This window comes from Gopherus flavomarginatus, chromosome 3, assembly GCF_025201925.1.
Source record: "Gopherus flavomarginatus isolate rGopFla2 chromosome 3, rGopFla2.mat.asm, whole genome shotgun sequence".
Taxonomy (NCBI): Eukaryota; Metazoa; Chordata; order Testudines; family Testudinidae; genus Gopherus; species Gopherus flavomarginatus.
The window spans coordinates 3,223,390-3,240,053 of record NC_066619.1 but is presented as its reverse complement, the minus strand read 5'-3'; the positions used below and the strand labels follow the sequence as shown (position 1 = coordinate 3,240,053).

The window sequence follows — 16,664 nt, the reverse complement described above, 5'->3', positions numbered from 1 at the left end:
TTCCCTGGGACTGATCTGATACACAGGGAAGCCCGGGACCCTGGCTCGGCGTGGGGCTGTTTCCCGCAGGGTGAGGGCTCTGGGACAGGCAGCCCTGGCCAGGGCCAGCCCCGTTCCTGGCCAGTGGTTGCTGGAGCCCAGCCCTGGCCGGTGCGACCAGAGCAAAGGTCTGTGCGTGGGAGTGGCTGGGCGCAGGGGACTCTGCGCTGGGGTAATGGGGTGTTTTCTCTACCCCCAGATGTGCGCTCCCACCCCAGGCCTCAGAAAGGTGATGGTGCTTCTGGCTGCAGCCCTGGTGTCGGCCTCGGTCGCCGTAGGGGAAGACTGGCGAGAGGAAGGTGAGTGGGAGGAAGGCTTGGCTCCTACCAGCCATGCAAGCCAAGCACAGCACAGCACTGGCCCCCACAACCCCCCAGGTGGGCGCTCAGTAGGACCATCCCCAGTTTACACGTGGGGAAACTGGGGCACGGTAAATTTCCCCCCGGTCCTGGAACTAGTCAGGGTCAGAACCAGGATGAGAAACCTGCTCAGAGCATCCACCCTTGTGACCTCCCAGCAATGGCCAGGCTGCTGGAGGGGGGGCCCAGCGTGGTCCTGCTTTCAGGCTAAATAACCCGGCAGTTCATCCTCTCTTCTATACCAGCTCTGGCGGTGCCCCTCACTCCCGACCCGCAACCCCCTGTTATCCCAGCCTTGGGCCTCCCCTTTCCTCCGCCCCCCCGCTCAGCTGTGCCGGTACCCCTCACTCCCGACCCGCAGCCCCCTGTGTCACAGGGTCCCCGGGCGATGCTCTGGAACTGCTCCCCACAAAGCCAGGCAGGACCTTGGGGAGCCTCCTCTCCCTCGGAGCAGACTGTCTGCAGGGCAAGAAGCTCACACGGCTTCACCTCCTGGGTCTCTCCTTCGAGCATTCAGCATCCTCTGTCCCTCCGTGCACTTCCCACAGCGAGCCTGCCCAGGCGGGGTCCTGGGGAAGCCAAAGGGTCCTGCACCTCCACTTCGCAGTCAGACGTGACTCTCAGCCAGCCAGTAACACAGAGGTTTATTCGATGACAGGAACAGGGTCTAACACAGAGCTTGTAGATACAGCGAACCGGACCCCTCGGCCAGGTCCATTCTGGGGGGCAGTGAGCCAGACCCCCACGTCCGCCCTCAGCCAGCTCCAGACCAACAACCCCCTCCAGCCCCTCCTCTCTGCTCAGCCCCTTTCCCAGGGCCAGGAGGTCACCTGACGTCTTTGTCTCCAACACCTTCAGTTGGCACCTTTGCAGAGGAGGGGCCCAGGCCATCAGTGGCTAGGAGACAGAGTGCCAGGCATTTAGGTGCACTGGCCCTTTGCTCTGCAGCAATCACACACCCTTATCCCACCACCTAAATATTAAGAACTGCATAGGGGACACTGAGGCACCAACACAGTATTCAGAGCAACATTAAGAACATTCCCAGTTTGCCACACCCTGTTATCCCAGCCCCAGGCCTCCCCTTTCCTCTGCACCCCGCTCAGCTGTGCCAGTGCCCCTCACTCCTGACCTGCAGCCCTCTGCTGTTCCTCTCCCCACCCAGCTCTGGTGATCCCCGCTGCCCCACCTCCGCTCTGCTTTCCTGGGCCAGGACCCTCCCACGGCGGCTGCGGGGTCTGGCCAGTGTCACTTGCTTTTAGGGCCCCTTCAGTTCCACATTTGTAAGTAGCCATGTTGGAGTGGGGAGGGCTGTGGGAGAGGAGACCTGTCCCAGGGCAGGGGATTCCCGGGCAGGGGGCTGGGCTCTGGGGGAAAGGGGATGGGAGGAAAGAGGTCCTGGGGCTGGGCTTGGGGCGGGGAGGGAAGGGCTCCCAGGGCGGGGGGCTCCCCAGGCGGGGGCTGGGCTCTGGGGGGAGCGGAGGGAAGGAGTCTCGGATTGTGGGCTGGGCTCTAGCGGGGGATGGGGGAGGTCCTGGGGCAGGGGCTCCCCAGGGGAGGGTTGGGCTCTGGGGGACGGGTGGGAAGGTGTTATACAGACAAAACTACACAGGATCTTTTCAGGGGGCAAGACAAAGATGCTACATTTATTATGATAACAATTTGATTTATGACCAATAACTAATATCTTAATCCTTATACACACACATTATACCTAATACACACACACACGCGCGCACACACACCTCCCAGACGTTTTGCAGCTGCTGCATAGTTACTAGTCCTGGACATAGCTTGAGTTCGTGGCTTGATTTTGCAGCTTGGGTTCATAGCTGGTGGCGGTAACTGGCCAGGAAAGCCAGGGTGCAAGGACGAGCTGGGTCTCTGTTGGGCCTGCACCGATGCCCTTCCATGTTGGCAGCAGAATGTTACCGTCCAAAATCTCCCATCTCACCCATCCTTTGTGTAGGCTTGAGTTTGAATCCAGAGTTTCTAGGTCTTGCTGTGTCAGGCTGCCTCTGGGTTTGGTGACTGATCACCCGTCAATTGCAGGGGACTTTCACCCTGGGACCTGGCTTTGATCTTCCTTCCGTTGTACCTGTTCTGTTTAGGGTGGACTCTTCTTACTTTGTTAGGGCTCTTGTCTGCATCTTCAGCCGGTGGGGTTTGAACTCTGTTTCATCAGGACAGGCTGGAGCTGGAGGTTGAGTCCATCATCCATCCATACCTCAGTCACACAGCTAAACTAAACTAATAAGATTACAGCAGGTTTGCAAAAATGAAGATTGGAGGAAGCTTTTACAAAATGGAGCGAGTGTCTTAAAATGGGGTTTGAATTACACTATTGCAAACGGTGAACAGAAGTTACAGTGTAGGCAAGTGTAATGAATGGTGAACAGAAGTTACATTAATAACGTGGCAAAGGATCCTGTGGCACCTTATAGACTAACAGATGTTTTGGAGCATGAGCTTTCGTGGGTGAATACCCACTTCGTCAGATGCATGTAGATTAATAAAGTGAACAATTAAAAACAATTTCATTTATCAGTTCTACAAAGGGGTCCCGGGGCAGGGGATCCCCAGGCAGGGGCTGGGCTCTGCAGACACCCCCCCTCAGCTCCTGCCTGAGCGTGGGAAGCACGGGGCAGCAGCATCGCCCTCTGACCTGCAGGTCTGGCTGGTCTCTGCCTCCCAATCAGCCCCTGGAGCCGCCCCCTCTGCCCCCCACGGCACCTGCTCACGCTCCGCTCTGTGCCCGTTCCAGGTGTGCAGTATGGCCAGGTGGGAGCGGACGTCATCCTGTCGTGTGCCAGCCCCCCCGGACGGTAGGTCCCCTGGGGCGCGGGAGGGTGCCCGGTTCTGGGTCCAGATCTGCTCACACCAGGGCTGGAACGGATCCAGCTCCAGTGGGAGGGGTGGAGGGGGGACCCCGACCCCAACCCCCCAGCTCTGCCGGTACCCCTCTCTCCCAACTCGCAGCCCCCTGCAACCCCAGCCCTGGGTCCCACACCCCCCAGCTCTGCACTGCCCCTCACTCCTGACCTGCAGCCCCCTGCGACCCCAGCTCTGCCAGTGCCCCTCACTCCCAACCTGCATCCCCTGCTATTCCTGTGCTCTCACACCAGCCCTGCTGGGTCTGGACATGGCAGTGCCAGGTGCCAGCGGTTCTGCCCTGGAGCCAGGCCCTCTCTCTCTCGCTAACCAAGTGCCCAGCCTCTTGTCCCCAGCTCGGAGGTGGAGTGGCGGCGGGACAGGGCGGCCGCGCTCCCAGAGGGCTGCATCCTGCGGGACGGCGACCTGCTGCTGCCACAGGCCGAGCTTGCTGCGGGAGGAGCCTACAGCTGCCATGACGGGACCGGGCAGCTCCTCCGCTCCATCTTCCTCTGGCTGGGCTGTAAGTCAGCTCCCAAGCGGGGCCCCGGGGGGCAGGGCTGGGCACAGGGATGCCCCTTCTGGGACCTGACTGGCCCAGCTTGCTGCTTTCCGTGCCATCGGGAGGCCGGTTGTGCTGGGCGTGGGCTGCCTGCTCCCTGTGTCTGCTCCATGGCCAGGGGATAGGCCTCAGCGGGCAGCGCCCCCCCATCCGTTCACCTCGGCACCCCCATGGGCGCCCTTGGCTCCATCCGGGACACTGGTACCCAGCCCAGTGCTGTTCAGCACAGCGCCCCCTAGTGTCCTCTCACCACAGTACAGCCCAAAGCCCAGGGTGTCAGGGCGGGAGGCTCTGGTTTGTTGGGGGCCCCTGGAGAGTCCCCTGAATGTCTCCTCCCCTCCGGCACCAGACCTGCCCGGGATCCCGTCCGTCACCTGCCGAGCTTCTGACTATGAGAATTTCTCCTGTTCCTGGACACCCAGCGTGGAGACGTTCCTCCCCACCAGATACATCACCACCTACCGGTAGGGCTGGGCCATGTGTGCAGAGTAGGCAGGGGGTGGATGGGGAATGCCACTCACTTTTGGGCGTTAGCCACGGCGGCCTCGCCCGGCCTCAGCTCGGGGAACACCTTCAGTTCTCCCTGCAGACGGGATTCCTTGTCACGTCCTGGCCTCACGCGCTGTGCAGCGTTCCTACACACTGTGCTCCACCCCAGACTTGGCTGCAGTTCAGGGGAGAGGCAGAGTCCAACCTTGTTTATGCAGATGAGATGAGGGGGGCTGTAAAAGTATTGCTGATGAATGGCTCCGAGTTTGGCTGATTCTCAAGGCGCCTGGAGGCATTTTGTCCCCAGGAGTGTTATGCTTATAAGAAGCACATGGGAAAAGGCAACACGCTGTATGTATTGAAAATACATCAGTTAGCATCTGCCTTTAATCACACACACACACACACACACACACACACACACACACACACACACACACACACACACACACACACACACACACACACACAGCCCTACTCTCTCTCTCACACACACACTCTCTCTCTCTCTCTCTCTCTCTCTCTCTGTGCAGATGGTTCTATAGTTCCCAGTCTCTCGTAGCTCCAGTCACTCTAATGGCTGCTTAGATTGTGCAGGAGAGAGGAGCTGGCCTCTGTCGGTCGCAATCCAATGCTCTGAGGCTTTGCAGGACTGAACCCAGAGTTCAGTGGCAAACACCCCAGCTTTATACCTGTAAATGCTCATTTTAGTCTCTGGCTTTTGCATTGTCATTCTGTAATTATTAGTCCTTTCTTAGGGTTTTCCACTGTTATCTCTGATTCTTGTCTCACCTTGGGGGGGGGGAGGCGGAGCGTTTGCCTCACCTCTGAGGTTGTCAATGCTGCTAACTCGTTTAGCATCACAGACAATGGATGTTTCCTGCTGTCTCTCCAAGTCTCTCACTTCTTCCTGTCCATCTGGCCATCTGGGATGGCTTTTACCATGCCCCCTCCTTTACTCACCCCAAACAATTGCCCAGAGGATTTCAGACAGGATCCACTCTGGAAAGGGTTGTATGGTTACTGAAGGGATTACAAAAGAACTTTACACAACCGTTTGCACTGCAGATAAGAAACAAGACCTTCTAGCAAATACTGCAATGAAAACTTAGCCTAAGACCAAAGGTACCAAAATCAACCATAAGGACTGTTCTGCTCTGTTCCTGCCTTACCATCAGTTCAGACACAGGCAGCCTTGCTGATGTGTTTTTTCCAATGACCCAGGATCGTTCCTTGCTGCTTTCCAGTTAGGGTGGCAGCAGAATCCAACCCAGTCATACCGCACAGCAATACACTGAATACATACGACATGATTATCCTGAATCCCTCATCCTATGTTACACAAAATACAAACAGGAGGGTGAGGTGGTTTTGCAGATGGGCTGAGATCGGAGTGACTGAGGTTTGCCGCCTGTCACTCAGGAAGTGCTTTGAGGCCCGCACGGATGACAGGCATTGGGGAAATAGAAGAGAATCGTGTTTTTCATTATCAGTTCTCAGTGATCCGACAGGGATTCTGTGAACCCAACCCTGCTTATTAAAATAGGCCAAGTGGCGTTTTCTGGCGGCTGCTGCAGGGCGCATGCTCGAGGAACCTGTTTCCTTCAGTTAAAACAACCCCAGAGCTGGGGATTCGTGGCCAGGCGCCTGGAGCCGGTTCAGTCCCATGCCCGGAGTGCGGCTTTCACGAGGCAGAAATCCGGCCCAGGGTGGCTGCTGGCACCGGTGGAAGTCAGAGCTGGGAAGGTCCTGTTCACGGCCCAGCGCCATCACCCCGCCCCCTGGAATGCTGGCTGGGCGAGCAGAGCGCTCCCCAGGCAAACCGCGGGGGTGGGTTGGGTGGAGAATCTGCACGAGGATCAGTTTGGAAGCGAGGATGGAAAGCACTGGGAGTGCTGGAAAAGGCAAAGCCAGGGAGTGGCCGAGTGCCTCTGGCTGCTAGTGTGTGAATGAAGTCATTCGCCAGAACCGGAGCAGATAGATCCTAGGATCATAGACTAGCAGGGTAGGAAGGGACCTCAGGAGGTATCTAGTCCCACTCCCTGCTCGAAGCAGAACCAATCCCCAACTAAATCATCCCAGCCAGGGCTTTGTCAGGCCTGACCTTAAAAACTTCTAAGGAAGGAGATCCCCCCACCTCCCTAGGTAACCCATTCCAGTGCTTCACTACCCTCCTAGGGAAATAGTGTTTCCTAATATCCAGCCTAGACTTCCCCCACTGCAACTTGAGACCATTGCTCCTTGTTCTGTCATCTGCCACCACTGAGAACAGCCGAGCTCCATCCTCTTTGGAACCCCCCTTTCAGGTAGTTGAAATCAGCTATCAAATCCCCCCTCACTCTTCTCTCCTGCAGACTAAACAATCCCAGATCCCTCAGCCTCTCCTCATAAGTCATGTGCTCCAGCCCCCTAATCATTTTCATTGCCTTCCGCTGGAGTCTTTCCAATTTGTCCACATCCTTCTTGTAGTGTGGGGCCCAAAACTTGACGCAATATCCAGATGTGGCCTCCCCAATGCCGAATAGAGGGGAACAATCACTTCCCTTGATCTGCTGGCAATGCCCCTTCTAATGCAGCCCAAAATGCCGTTAGCCTTCTTGGCAACAAGGACACACTGCTGACTTATATCCAGCTTCTCTTCCACTGTAGATAGATAGTGTCACAGAGTCCCTGGGCGATGCTCTGGAACTGCTCCCCACAAAGCCAGGCAGGACTTTGGGGAGCCTCCTCTCCCTTGGAGCAGACTGTCTGCAGGGCAAGAAGCTCACACGGCTTCACCTCCTGGGTCTCTCCTTGGAGCATTCAGCCTCTCCCCTCCGTGCGCTTCCCACAGCGAGCCCGCCCCAGCGGGGTCCTGGGGAAGCCACAGGGTCCAGCCCCCGAACTTCGCAGTCAGACATGACTTTCAGCCAGCCAGTAAAACAGAGGTTTATTCAATGACAGGAACAGGGTCTAAAACAGAGCTTGTAGGTGCAGAGAACCGGACCCCTCAGTCGGGTCCATCCTGGGGCCCAACAAGGCAGACCCCCAAGTCTCCCTCACTCCTCGTCCCCAACCAGCTCCAAACTGAAACCCCTCCAGCCCCTCCTCTCTGGGCTTTGTCTCTTTCCCGGGCCAGGAGGTCACCTGATCTCTTCGTTCACCTTTAGCATCCTCTTTCAGGGGGAAGGGGAAGGGCCCCAGCCATTTGTTGCCAGGACACAAAGTGTCGGCCATCTATGCACACTGGAGACTTAAGAACTGCATAGGGGAAACTGAGGCACCCACACAGTATGCAGATGAAACATTAAGAACAGTCCCACATCGTCACAGTCCCTTCACGGGACATCACCAGCAGCCAGACGGCCCGGGCCAGTGCCATGCACGACGGGGTCTTCCCCGGTGGGGCCCAGGATTCCCAGACTTGCCCCTGGGCATGTGGACGTGTGATGTGACTGAGGTTTGGTGCTGGGGCCAGGGCAGGGCTGTCGGGGGGCGAGGAGGCACCAGTGGGCTGCTTGTGGGGCAGTCATTCCTCTTCACTGCTGGGCACTTTGCCAAGTGTCACATGCATGCTTCCCTCAGCCCAGACATGCAGCCACCTCTGGGGTGGAGCACAGCAGCTGTTGTCAACATGGGGCAGCTCCACACCGCTGTTTAGGCTGGGAAGTGACGAGAGACCGAGCGGGATCCTTCCCCCCGCCCGCTGCCCCCACGAGTCCCACCTGGGATCCTGGTGCTGACAGCTCTGCCCCCGGCTTTTGAGCTGATGTTCACGGCTGCACGGTGCAACGCTGGCTCTGCCCTAGGAACTGGCAGGCTAATCCTGGTACAGACCCAGGGGTCTGGCACATCTTGAGGCAGTGCCAAGCTTCCAGGTGCGCAGCACTAGTGACCCTGGTGTGCAAGGGACGTGGCCAGTGTCACAGCGCCCCCTAGCGCTGCACTGTGGCCTGGGCACCTGCGTTGGCTCCGGGGGGAGAGCGCCCCCTGCTGACTCCATCCGGCCTCCCTGCAGTGCCCGGGGGGTTCCGCTGGGCGCACGGTTCTCTCCCGCCTCTGGGCACCAGGACCAGTGACAGCTGGAGCCCCCAATGCCAGCTGGGTGCCACACAGCCAGCGGTGCCCTCTCCCATCCCACCTCTGCCCCTGGTCCTGGCCCCCTGGCTGGGTTTGCTGGCACGTTTCCAAAGCCCCTTCCTGGGCCCCGAGACTCATCGGCTGCCTTCCCGTTTCTCTCCACGAACAGGAAGAAATTGCTGATGGGCGACGAGAAATGGAGGTAGGACCCAACCCCTCTTCTCCTCGCTACAGCCTAGTCCGGACCCTGCCTGCTCGCAGCTTCTGAGGGTGCGCTTGCCCCGGGATGGCTGGCATGGTGCCAGGACACTGCTGCGCTTGCTGGGATGCTCTGAATCCACGCCACCGTGTCTGTGCTGCCCAGTGCCCAGCCTGGCATGGCATAAGCAGAATTAGCCAGCGCGTCCGCAGTGAGGCCGGGCACGAACCCCGACCCCTAGGGCAGGCGAGGGATGGGGCTGGGCAGGGGAACCTGCCTGGCACTGCCCACTCTACGGGGGGCTGCAGACTCTGGAGCAGTTGGAGCACCCCCTCCCACGATCTGAGCTCCTGGCCAGGGACTCAGAGACCCCCCCTCAGTCCTGGACCCACAGCAGCCTGGCCAGCCCTTTGCCAGGGGCCCCGGCTCTGCCCACAGCCAACAGCCTCTGCCCAGCACGAAGCTGCTCACCCCCGGCCCGCCGTGTCCGGCCTGTGGAACTGGGTCTCAGCCTTACAGCCAGAGCCTGTCTGCGCACGGCCCAGTGCCCCCCCGATCCAGCCCCCACACATCACCCTGCAGCCCCCGTGGGAGGTTCCAAGCCGATAAAGATCCCGGCCCGTTTCCTGTCGTGCCAGCGCGTGAGAACCACGGCAGCTCTGCCCAGCCCACCTTCCAGCCACCGGAGGAAAAGGGGCCTGGCCGGAACTGCTGCCCCGGCCCTCCTCTGGGGCTCCCCACACCATGGCCCTTGCCCCATCCTCAGAGCACCCCGTCCCATGGCCTCTGTGCCCTGCCTTCCCTTTGCTGCTCTTCACTGGCTGCAGCTCCCAGGCCAGCTGCTCTGCTGGGCGCAGGCATTTGGGCCCTAGACCCTGTACTAAGGTCCGGCTGTCAGTGCACGGGCTGTATGCATGAGTGTGAGCGTGCCACGCACGGGCCAGCCCCTCGCAGGGGTGTGCCTGCACCTGGGTGCCCGTGTGGCTGCCAGCACAGCTTTGCACGAGGGGCTGGTGAGCAAAATGTGTGTGTGTGTGTGTGTGTGTGTGTGTGTGGCAGGGCATGCCGGGGCACGGGGTTACCTGGTACATGCCCATCCAGACTGGCTGGCCCAGTGCTTTGGTGCAAGGGGGCCCGCTGTGCCTGCAATATGGGGGGCAGTTGGGACATAGGCACCCCCAGCTTTCCTGGTTTGCAATGCAGGTGCGTGGTACTTCGGGGCCATGGCTCAGGGGCCTGGGCACCCCGACCTGGCTGTGTTTGCCAGCTCTGCCTCAGCCACCCAGCACCGACTGCCCTGTGCTCTCATCAGCAGGACCCAGAGCAGCCAGGTGGGGCCGTGCGTGCAGGACCCCGGGCGCCCGCGCACTTGCACTGTGCCCAAGTGTGAGTTCTGGAGCTCCTACCGGCTCAACATCACCGAGGTGAACCCGCTGGGCTCCAGCTTTCGGCTGCTCGACGTCACCATGCAGGCCATCAGTGAGTGCCACCCCACCCACCCCCGGCCCGGCCTGGCAGGCTGCCCCATCGGCAGGCCGCTCCGTCCCCCTGGGCTGCGGCTGCCACCAAGGGGCCGAGTTGTGCTGAGTGGGGGGTCTGTGGTGGACTGGGCTGAGGGTGCCGGGGTCCTCCCCTCCCCACCCCGGTAAAGCCCCCGGGGGAGCCCAGCGGTGTGGGCTCACAGTGCTGCCCATGTCTGTCCCCGTCCAGTTAAGCCGGACCCTCCGGAAGGGCTGGTGGTGGAGCCGGTCCCGTCGGCCCCGCGGCGGCTGCGGGTCCGCTGGCAGTACCCGGCCTCCTGGCCCAAGGAGCCCCACTTCCAGCTGAAGTTCCGGCTCCAGTACCGGCCCGTTGCGCACGGCTCCTGGTCCACGGTGAGTGCCAGGGGCGAGGGGATTGGGGGGGAGCTGAGGCTGGCTGGCCTCTTGTCCGAGCCTCTGCCCGCTCCCTGCCCAGGTGGAGACCGTGAACCTCTCTGAAGTCATCACCGACGCCTTCTCCGGCCTGGAGCACGTGGTGCAGGTCGGCGCCAAGGACTTCCTGGATGCCGGCAACTGGAGCGAGTGGAGTGCCGAGGCGCGGGCCACGCCTGGCCCAGGTGAGGAGGGGAGGCCAGGGCCAGGTGAGCAGGGGCGGCTGGGCCAAGGCCAGGTGAGGAGGGGAGGCCAAGGCCAGGTGAGGAGGGGCGGCTGGGCCAAGGCCAGGTGAGGAGGGGCGGCTGGGCCAGGCCCAGGTGAGGAGGGGAGGCCAGGGCCGAGTGAAGAGGGGTGGCTGGGCCAGGGCCGGGTGAGGAAGGGCGGCCTGGCCAGATTAGAAGGGGAGGCCAGGCCAGGTGAGGAGGGGCAGCCGGGCCAGAGCCAGGTGAAGAGGAGTGGCTGGGCCAGAGCCGGGTGAGGAGGGGCGGCTGGGCCAGGTGAGGATGGGCGGCTGGGCCATGGCCAGGTGAGGAGTGGCTGGGCCAGGGCCAGGTGAGGAGGGGCGGCTGGGCCAGGTGAGGATGGGCGGCTGGGCCAGGGCCAGGTGAGGAGGGGCGGGCGGACCAGAGCCGGGTGAGGAGGGGCGGCTGGGCCAGGTGAGGAGAGGCGGCCGGGCCAGGGCCAGGTGAGGAGGGGTGGCTGGGGTGCTCGGGTCAGGGCTGTAGGGATGGGGCAGGAAGGCATCTCTGGGGACTCTGCCAGGGGCCAGTACCCTAAGCTTCTCCGGGGGCAGCGCTTGTCACTGTGAAGGTCTTGCAGCCCCCCGCCTGCCCTCCCCCGAGCCTGGTACGGCCCCCGGCCCAAGTAACCTGCTTCTCTCCTGCCCTCGGTTGCAGGCCTGACCGTGGCGCCAGGTGATGAAGCCACTACTGACGCCGGCCTGGAGAGCCCGGCCGAGGAGCCCTCGCTGGCCCCCAACCCTGAGCCCATCGGTGAGCGGCCCCCTCGCGGTGCTGTCAGGGAAGGCTACTGGGGCCCATGCTGGAGGCAGGGGGCTGTGAGGGCGAGATCCCGGCCCAGCCAGTGCAGTGGGCAGCGCCTGGCACCCTGGTGGGTGAGAGCCTGGCAAGGTGCCGTGCCCACACCTGTCCCGCATAGATTGAGATGCCTGGGGGCAGCGAGGGCAGCCCTGGAGCCAGCGTGCAGACTGGCCCCCTTCTCTGGGTGCCATGGGGCGAGCCCATCTCCACGCTGCGGGGACCCAGATCCCCACCGGTTGCACCCACCTCACCCCCGCTGGGCCCGCCAGCCCCTGGCCTCTGTCCCCTCCCTGCCACGCACCCTGCAGAGGGCATGGCGGGGTCAGCCTGGGAGCCAGGTGGGCCTTGGGGGAGTTAAGGACACCCAGAGCCTGGGGTGGGGACAGGCTGGGCGGGGGCATGAGCACCCGGGGTCTGAGGGGTGAGGAGCTGCCCAGGGCAGGGGGAGCTGCAGGGGCTGAGGTTCGCAGTGAGGCAGCCTGGCTTGGCAGAATGAGCCACCCGTCAGCATGGCACAGAATGAGCTGCCCAGCCGCTGTCCCTGGGAATGGGGCACGTGCTCCTTACTAAAGGCGAGGCAAGTGGCTGGGGTGCCCTGGCATCCCCTGGCAGTGACGTCCATCCCCGCTCCCCGCAGATCGCAGCGACCCCATGGAGAAGGTGGCCATCCTGATCTCACTCGGCATCTTCGCGTTCTTCATCCTGGCCGTGGTCCTGGGCATCGCCAGCACCGTCTGGTAGGTGCCCCACGCCCGTGGCTGGGATGGGCCCTTCGGGAGCACAGGGCGGGCAGGGGCAGGGGTGCTGGGCTCACCCTCTGGGCTCAGCCACGATGCGGCCGTGTCCCCTCCACCCGCCGGTGATGCCATGGAGCTCTGCCCCACATAGCGAGGGCAAGAGAATCTGCCAGCCCCTGTCCCGCATCCTCTGATCAGCAGTGAAATGGTTAACGGTGATCCCACCGGCTTCTCCACACGCAGCTCAGCAGTGAGCCCCAGCCCCCCACACCCAGCCCTGCCGGGGCCCCTCACTCCTGACCCGCAGCCCCTGCTCTGCTAGCCCTGTGCCCCCCACACCCAGCCCTGCCGGGGCCCCTCACTCCTGACCCGCAGCCCCTGTTAGCCCAGCCCCAGCCCCCCACACCCAGCCCACACCCAGCCCTGCCGGGGCCCCTCACTCCTGACCCGCAGCCCCTGCTCTGCTAGCCCTGTGCCCCCCACACCCAGCCCTGCCGGGGCCCCTCACTCCTGACCCGCAGCCCCTGCTCTGCTAGCCCTGTGCCCCCCACACCCAGCCCTGCCGGGGCCCCTCACTCCTGACCCGCAGCCCCTGTTAGCCCAGCCCCAGCCCCCCACACCCAGCCCTGTGCCCCCCACACCCAGTCCCGCTGGTGCCCCTCACGCCTAACCTGCAGCCCCTGCTTTCCCAGCTCTGTGCCCCCACATCCATCCCCGCCGGTGCCCCTCACTCCCGACCCGCAGCCCCTGGGCTGCTCGCAGGCAGTCGGTCAGGCGAGCCGGGTCTCTGGGTGGTTTTTTTGTAGGAGAAATAGGGCAGCCAAGCCCTTCACCCCAGTGGGCAGGGCCCTTGGCACCCCGACGTCCGCAGGCACCAGCAGCGGGCGGGCTGAGGACGAGCACCCGGCTGGAAGGAGGGCAGAATGGGGAAGCTGGCTGTGGACGAGGGGCTCCAGGCTGGAGCTCTCAGCTTTGCACTGATTCATGCCAGGCCATGGGCACGTGGCAAGGGAGGGTGGCACCACTAGGGAACCCCTCAAGCTGGAACTGGCCAGGCACCGCAGGGACGCAGCCTGAGCTGGCACTGCCCAGCCCCGCTCTTGGCTCCCAGTTCCCAGTCCTCTCGTGTGCATGTCTGTCGTCACCCCACTGCCAGCCGGCTGCATCCCAGCACCCCTAGCCCAGGTCCTGCCATGCCCCAGGCCTGCTGCGCTCGGTAGGGCCAAGCTCGGGGTGGGGGGACGGGGGCCTGGCTGGGAAAATTGTCTCTGGGCTATAGTGGGAGCCGGCGATGGGTCTGGATCCCTACCAGGCTGAAGTGCCCCCTTCCCCGGGGCCATGTGTCCGGCTGCACCCCTCCTTCCAGCCACCCCTCCTTGCTGGTCACCCCACATGCCAGGGAAACCCCCATGTGCCCCAGGGTCACTGCACAGCCAGGGACCACCCCATGCTCCAGGGTCACCCCAGATAGTCACCCCACAATGCGAGGGAAACTCCCCCCATGTTCCCCAGAGTTACCCCACATCCAGAGTCACCACACACATGAGGAAACCCTCTCCATGTGCCCCAGGGTCACCCCACACCCCAGGGAAACTCCCCCCGTGTTTCCCAGAGTCATCCACACCAAGTCACCCCACATGCTAGGGACTCCGCCGTGTGCCCCAGGGTCACCCCACACCTCTGGGAAACCCCCCATGCTGCAGAGTCAGCTAGACCCCACTTCCCCGGGGTTGGTGAGCCGGGGGGACACTCCTGGGTACCGAGTGCCAATCCTTGTAAGGGGTTATGGAGCAAGGGGTTGCAGCAGCTGGCCGGGTGCCCTCTGGGCTGCGGAGGGCCTGGCTGAAGCTATGGCCAGTGTGTGGAGACCCCTGAGCGCCCACAAACCCTCTGCTCTGCCCCCAGGCTCCGTCTGAGAAAACCCAGCAAAGACGAGACCAAGAAGCACGACTTCCTGGCAGCTGCCGTGCACATGAGAGCCCTGCCCAGTGAGTGATCTCGGGGTCCGGGGGGAAAATGGAAGGGTGTGGGGCTGTGTCCGGGGGGGGGGGGGGGGGCAGGGCAGTGTGCTGGTGGGCAGGCGTGGGGCTGTGTTGGGGGAGGAGCGTGGGGCCTGTGTCAGGGGGATGTGGGGCAGCCTGCTGGCTGGCAGGCGGGCATGGGGCTGTGTCGGGGGAGCGTGAGGCTGTGTCGGGGGGGCATGGGGCAGCCTGCTGGCTGGCAGGTAGGCGTGGGGCTGTGTCGGGGAGGTGTGGGGCAGCATGCTGGCTGGCAGGTGGGCGTGGGGCTGTGTCGGGGGGGTGTGGGGCAGCGTACTGGCTGGCAGGTGGGCGTGGGGCTGTGTCGGGGGGGTGTGGGGCAGCGTGCTGGTTGGCAGGTGGGTGTGGGGCTGTGTCGGGGTGTGGGGCAGCGTGCTGGCTGGCAGGTGGGCGTGGGGCTGTGTCGGGGGGGTGTGGGGCAGCGTGCTGGCTGGCAGGTGAGCGTGGGGCTGTGTCGGGGTGTGGGGCAGCGTGCTGGCTGGCAGGTGGGCGTGGGGCGGTGTCGGGGGGGTGGGACAGCATGCTAGGTAGCTGGCATGGGGCTGCACAGGGGGAGGGCGTGGGGCAGCGTGCTGGCTGGCGGGCAGGCGTGACGCTGTGTCGGGGGGCGTGGGGCAGTGTGCTGGTTGGCGGGCGGGTGTGGGGCTGTGTTGGGGGAGGGCTTGAGGCAGCATGTGGCTGTGTCAGGGGGGCATGGGGCAGTGTGCTGACTGGCGGGCGGGTGTGGGGCTGTGTTGGGGGAGGGCTTGGGGCAGCATGTGGCTGTGTCGGGGGCATGGGGCAGTGTGCTGGCTGGCGGGCAGGTGTGGGGCTGTATTGGGGGAGGGCGTGGGGCTGTGTTGGGGGGGCATGGGACAGTGTGCTGGCTGGCGGGCAGGTGTGGGGCTGTATTGGGGGAGGGCGTGGGGCTGTGTTGGGGGGGCATGGGGCAGTGTGCTGGCTGGCTGGCAGGCAGGTGTGGGGCTGCACAGGGGTGCTATGGGACCCCACGGCTCTGGGTGGGGGAACAAACTGGCGCTGCGTGCCATGGCATGGAGTGGCACGGTGCAGCGCGGAGCTGGCATAGGCTAGCAGAGGGTGGCGCTGGGCTCTCGGGCCGTGGGGACAGGGCAGCGTGTGGGCCTGTACAGCCGGGTGCGGGATGTCAGGACGGTGCAGGTGAGGGGGGCAGGCAGTGGCATGGGGGCATGGCATGGGGGCAGGGAGACAGGGCTGAGAGGGTGGCAGCGGGTTGCTGGATCAGAGCTGGGATGAGGCCGGGGGGCAGCATCTGCATTGGGATTGGGGCCGGGAGGCCAGGCACTGCCCACAGGCAGGGCGGTTCTGGCTGACTACGGGCATGGGGCAGTGCCGATCAGTGGGGCACGGGAGGTCCCCTGATCCCCTCCCCCTGCAACCTCTTCTCTCCCTCTGCGCAGAAGCCCAGATCTTGTAGCAGGACCTGCAGACGCTGCCGCTCGCCCGCCCCGCCCAGGACTGTGCCACCCGCCCCTGCCAGCGCCGCGCCCGGACCCCAGCACAGACACTCGCTGGCGTGGAGGGAGACAACACCCGGGAGCCGCAGGGACAGACAGCGGGGTCGGTGCCATGGTCCGTCCCTGCGCTGTGGGTGCTGCTGCTGGTGCCAGCGTGTGGACTTGAGCTGGATCCGCACCCGATGGGGACTGGCCTGGGGGCTGAGGCGGGGGCAGCGCTGGGGCGTCCACGGAGCTGAAAGGGGGCACGGGGACCCCAACCCAGCCTGCTCTGCTACCAGGTGTGGATGGTGTCCTGGAGGATCCATGGACATTGGGAGCCCGGCTGGGGATGCCAGCTGGCGTGTGTGGGTGACACTGATCCCTCCTCACCCTGAACCCCCACCCTCCCGTGGCTGGGAGGTCTCCCCCCCCCCCCCGCCCCCGGGCTTGTCCGGTCCCTCGGGGCAGCGTGCCGGGATCCCAATAAAGGGGGTTGTGACAGCGGGGTCCAGGCTGGCTCTCTGTGCCCAGCGCCACGGGGGCAGAGGCAGTGGGGGCTGGGCTGGTTATTGCTCGACCCCCCGGAAGAGAGGTCTGAGGGGGGGCCACCTGCCCGCCAGCCTTCAGGCCCCCACATCAGCCCTGCCGCTGCTTGTTCCAGGCACCATAGAGGGCCCTGGCGCCATGGGGGGTTGCTTTGCCCTGACAGCTGGGCCCCAGGGGAGGTTTGATGGGGCCCCCTGCCAGCCAGAGGGGCTCAGGCAGGGGGGCAGCAAGGGTGTAGGGGGGTGGCCAAGGTGCTGCCTGAATCCAGTCTCCAGCCGCCCGGGACTGGCTCCCACGTGTTGGCACTTGGCTGGGGCTGCAACCAGCGGCCCCAGGCCACAGTCATATCCA

General features: G+C 63.6%; 1 protein-coding gene across 6 annotated transcripts in view; it reads left to right on the top strand.

Moving 5' to 3' along the window:
- The window catches only part of IL11RA (interleukin 11 receptor subunit alpha), a 77,503-nt gene extending 61,306 nt beyond the window's left edge, over nt 1-16,197 (top strand). For 3 of the 6 annotated variants that reach the window (XM_050943628.1, XM_050943627.1, XM_050943629.1), the window contains exons 2-13: nt 239-338; nt 3,163-3,223; nt 3,605-3,792; nt 4,181-4,295; nt 8,549-8,581; nt 9,891-10,057; nt 10,289-10,452; nt 10,535-10,676; nt 11,391-11,486; nt 12,172-12,271; nt 14,177-14,259; nt 15,729-16,197. In XM_050943628.1, the coding sequence (XP_050799585.1) occupies nt 239-338; nt 3,163-3,223; nt 3,605-3,792; nt 4,181-4,295; nt 8,549-8,581; nt 9,891-10,057; nt 10,289-10,452; nt 10,535-10,676; nt 11,391-11,486; nt 12,172-12,271; nt 14,177-14,259; nt 15,729-15,745 (1,266 nt within the window). In that variant the 3' untranslated portion in view covers nt 15,746-16,197. The remainder of the gene's footprint in view (nt 1-238; nt 339-3,162; nt 3,224-3,604; nt 3,793-4,180; nt 4,296-8,548; nt 8,582-9,890; nt 10,058-10,288; nt 10,453-10,534; nt 10,677-11,390; nt 11,487-12,171; nt 12,272-14,176; nt 14,260-15,728) is intronic. The other 3 variants (XM_050943631.1, XM_050943633.1, XM_050943632.1) reach the window with 3 other exon arrangements.
- The last annotated feature ends 467 nt before the right edge of the window (nt 16,198-16,664 follow it).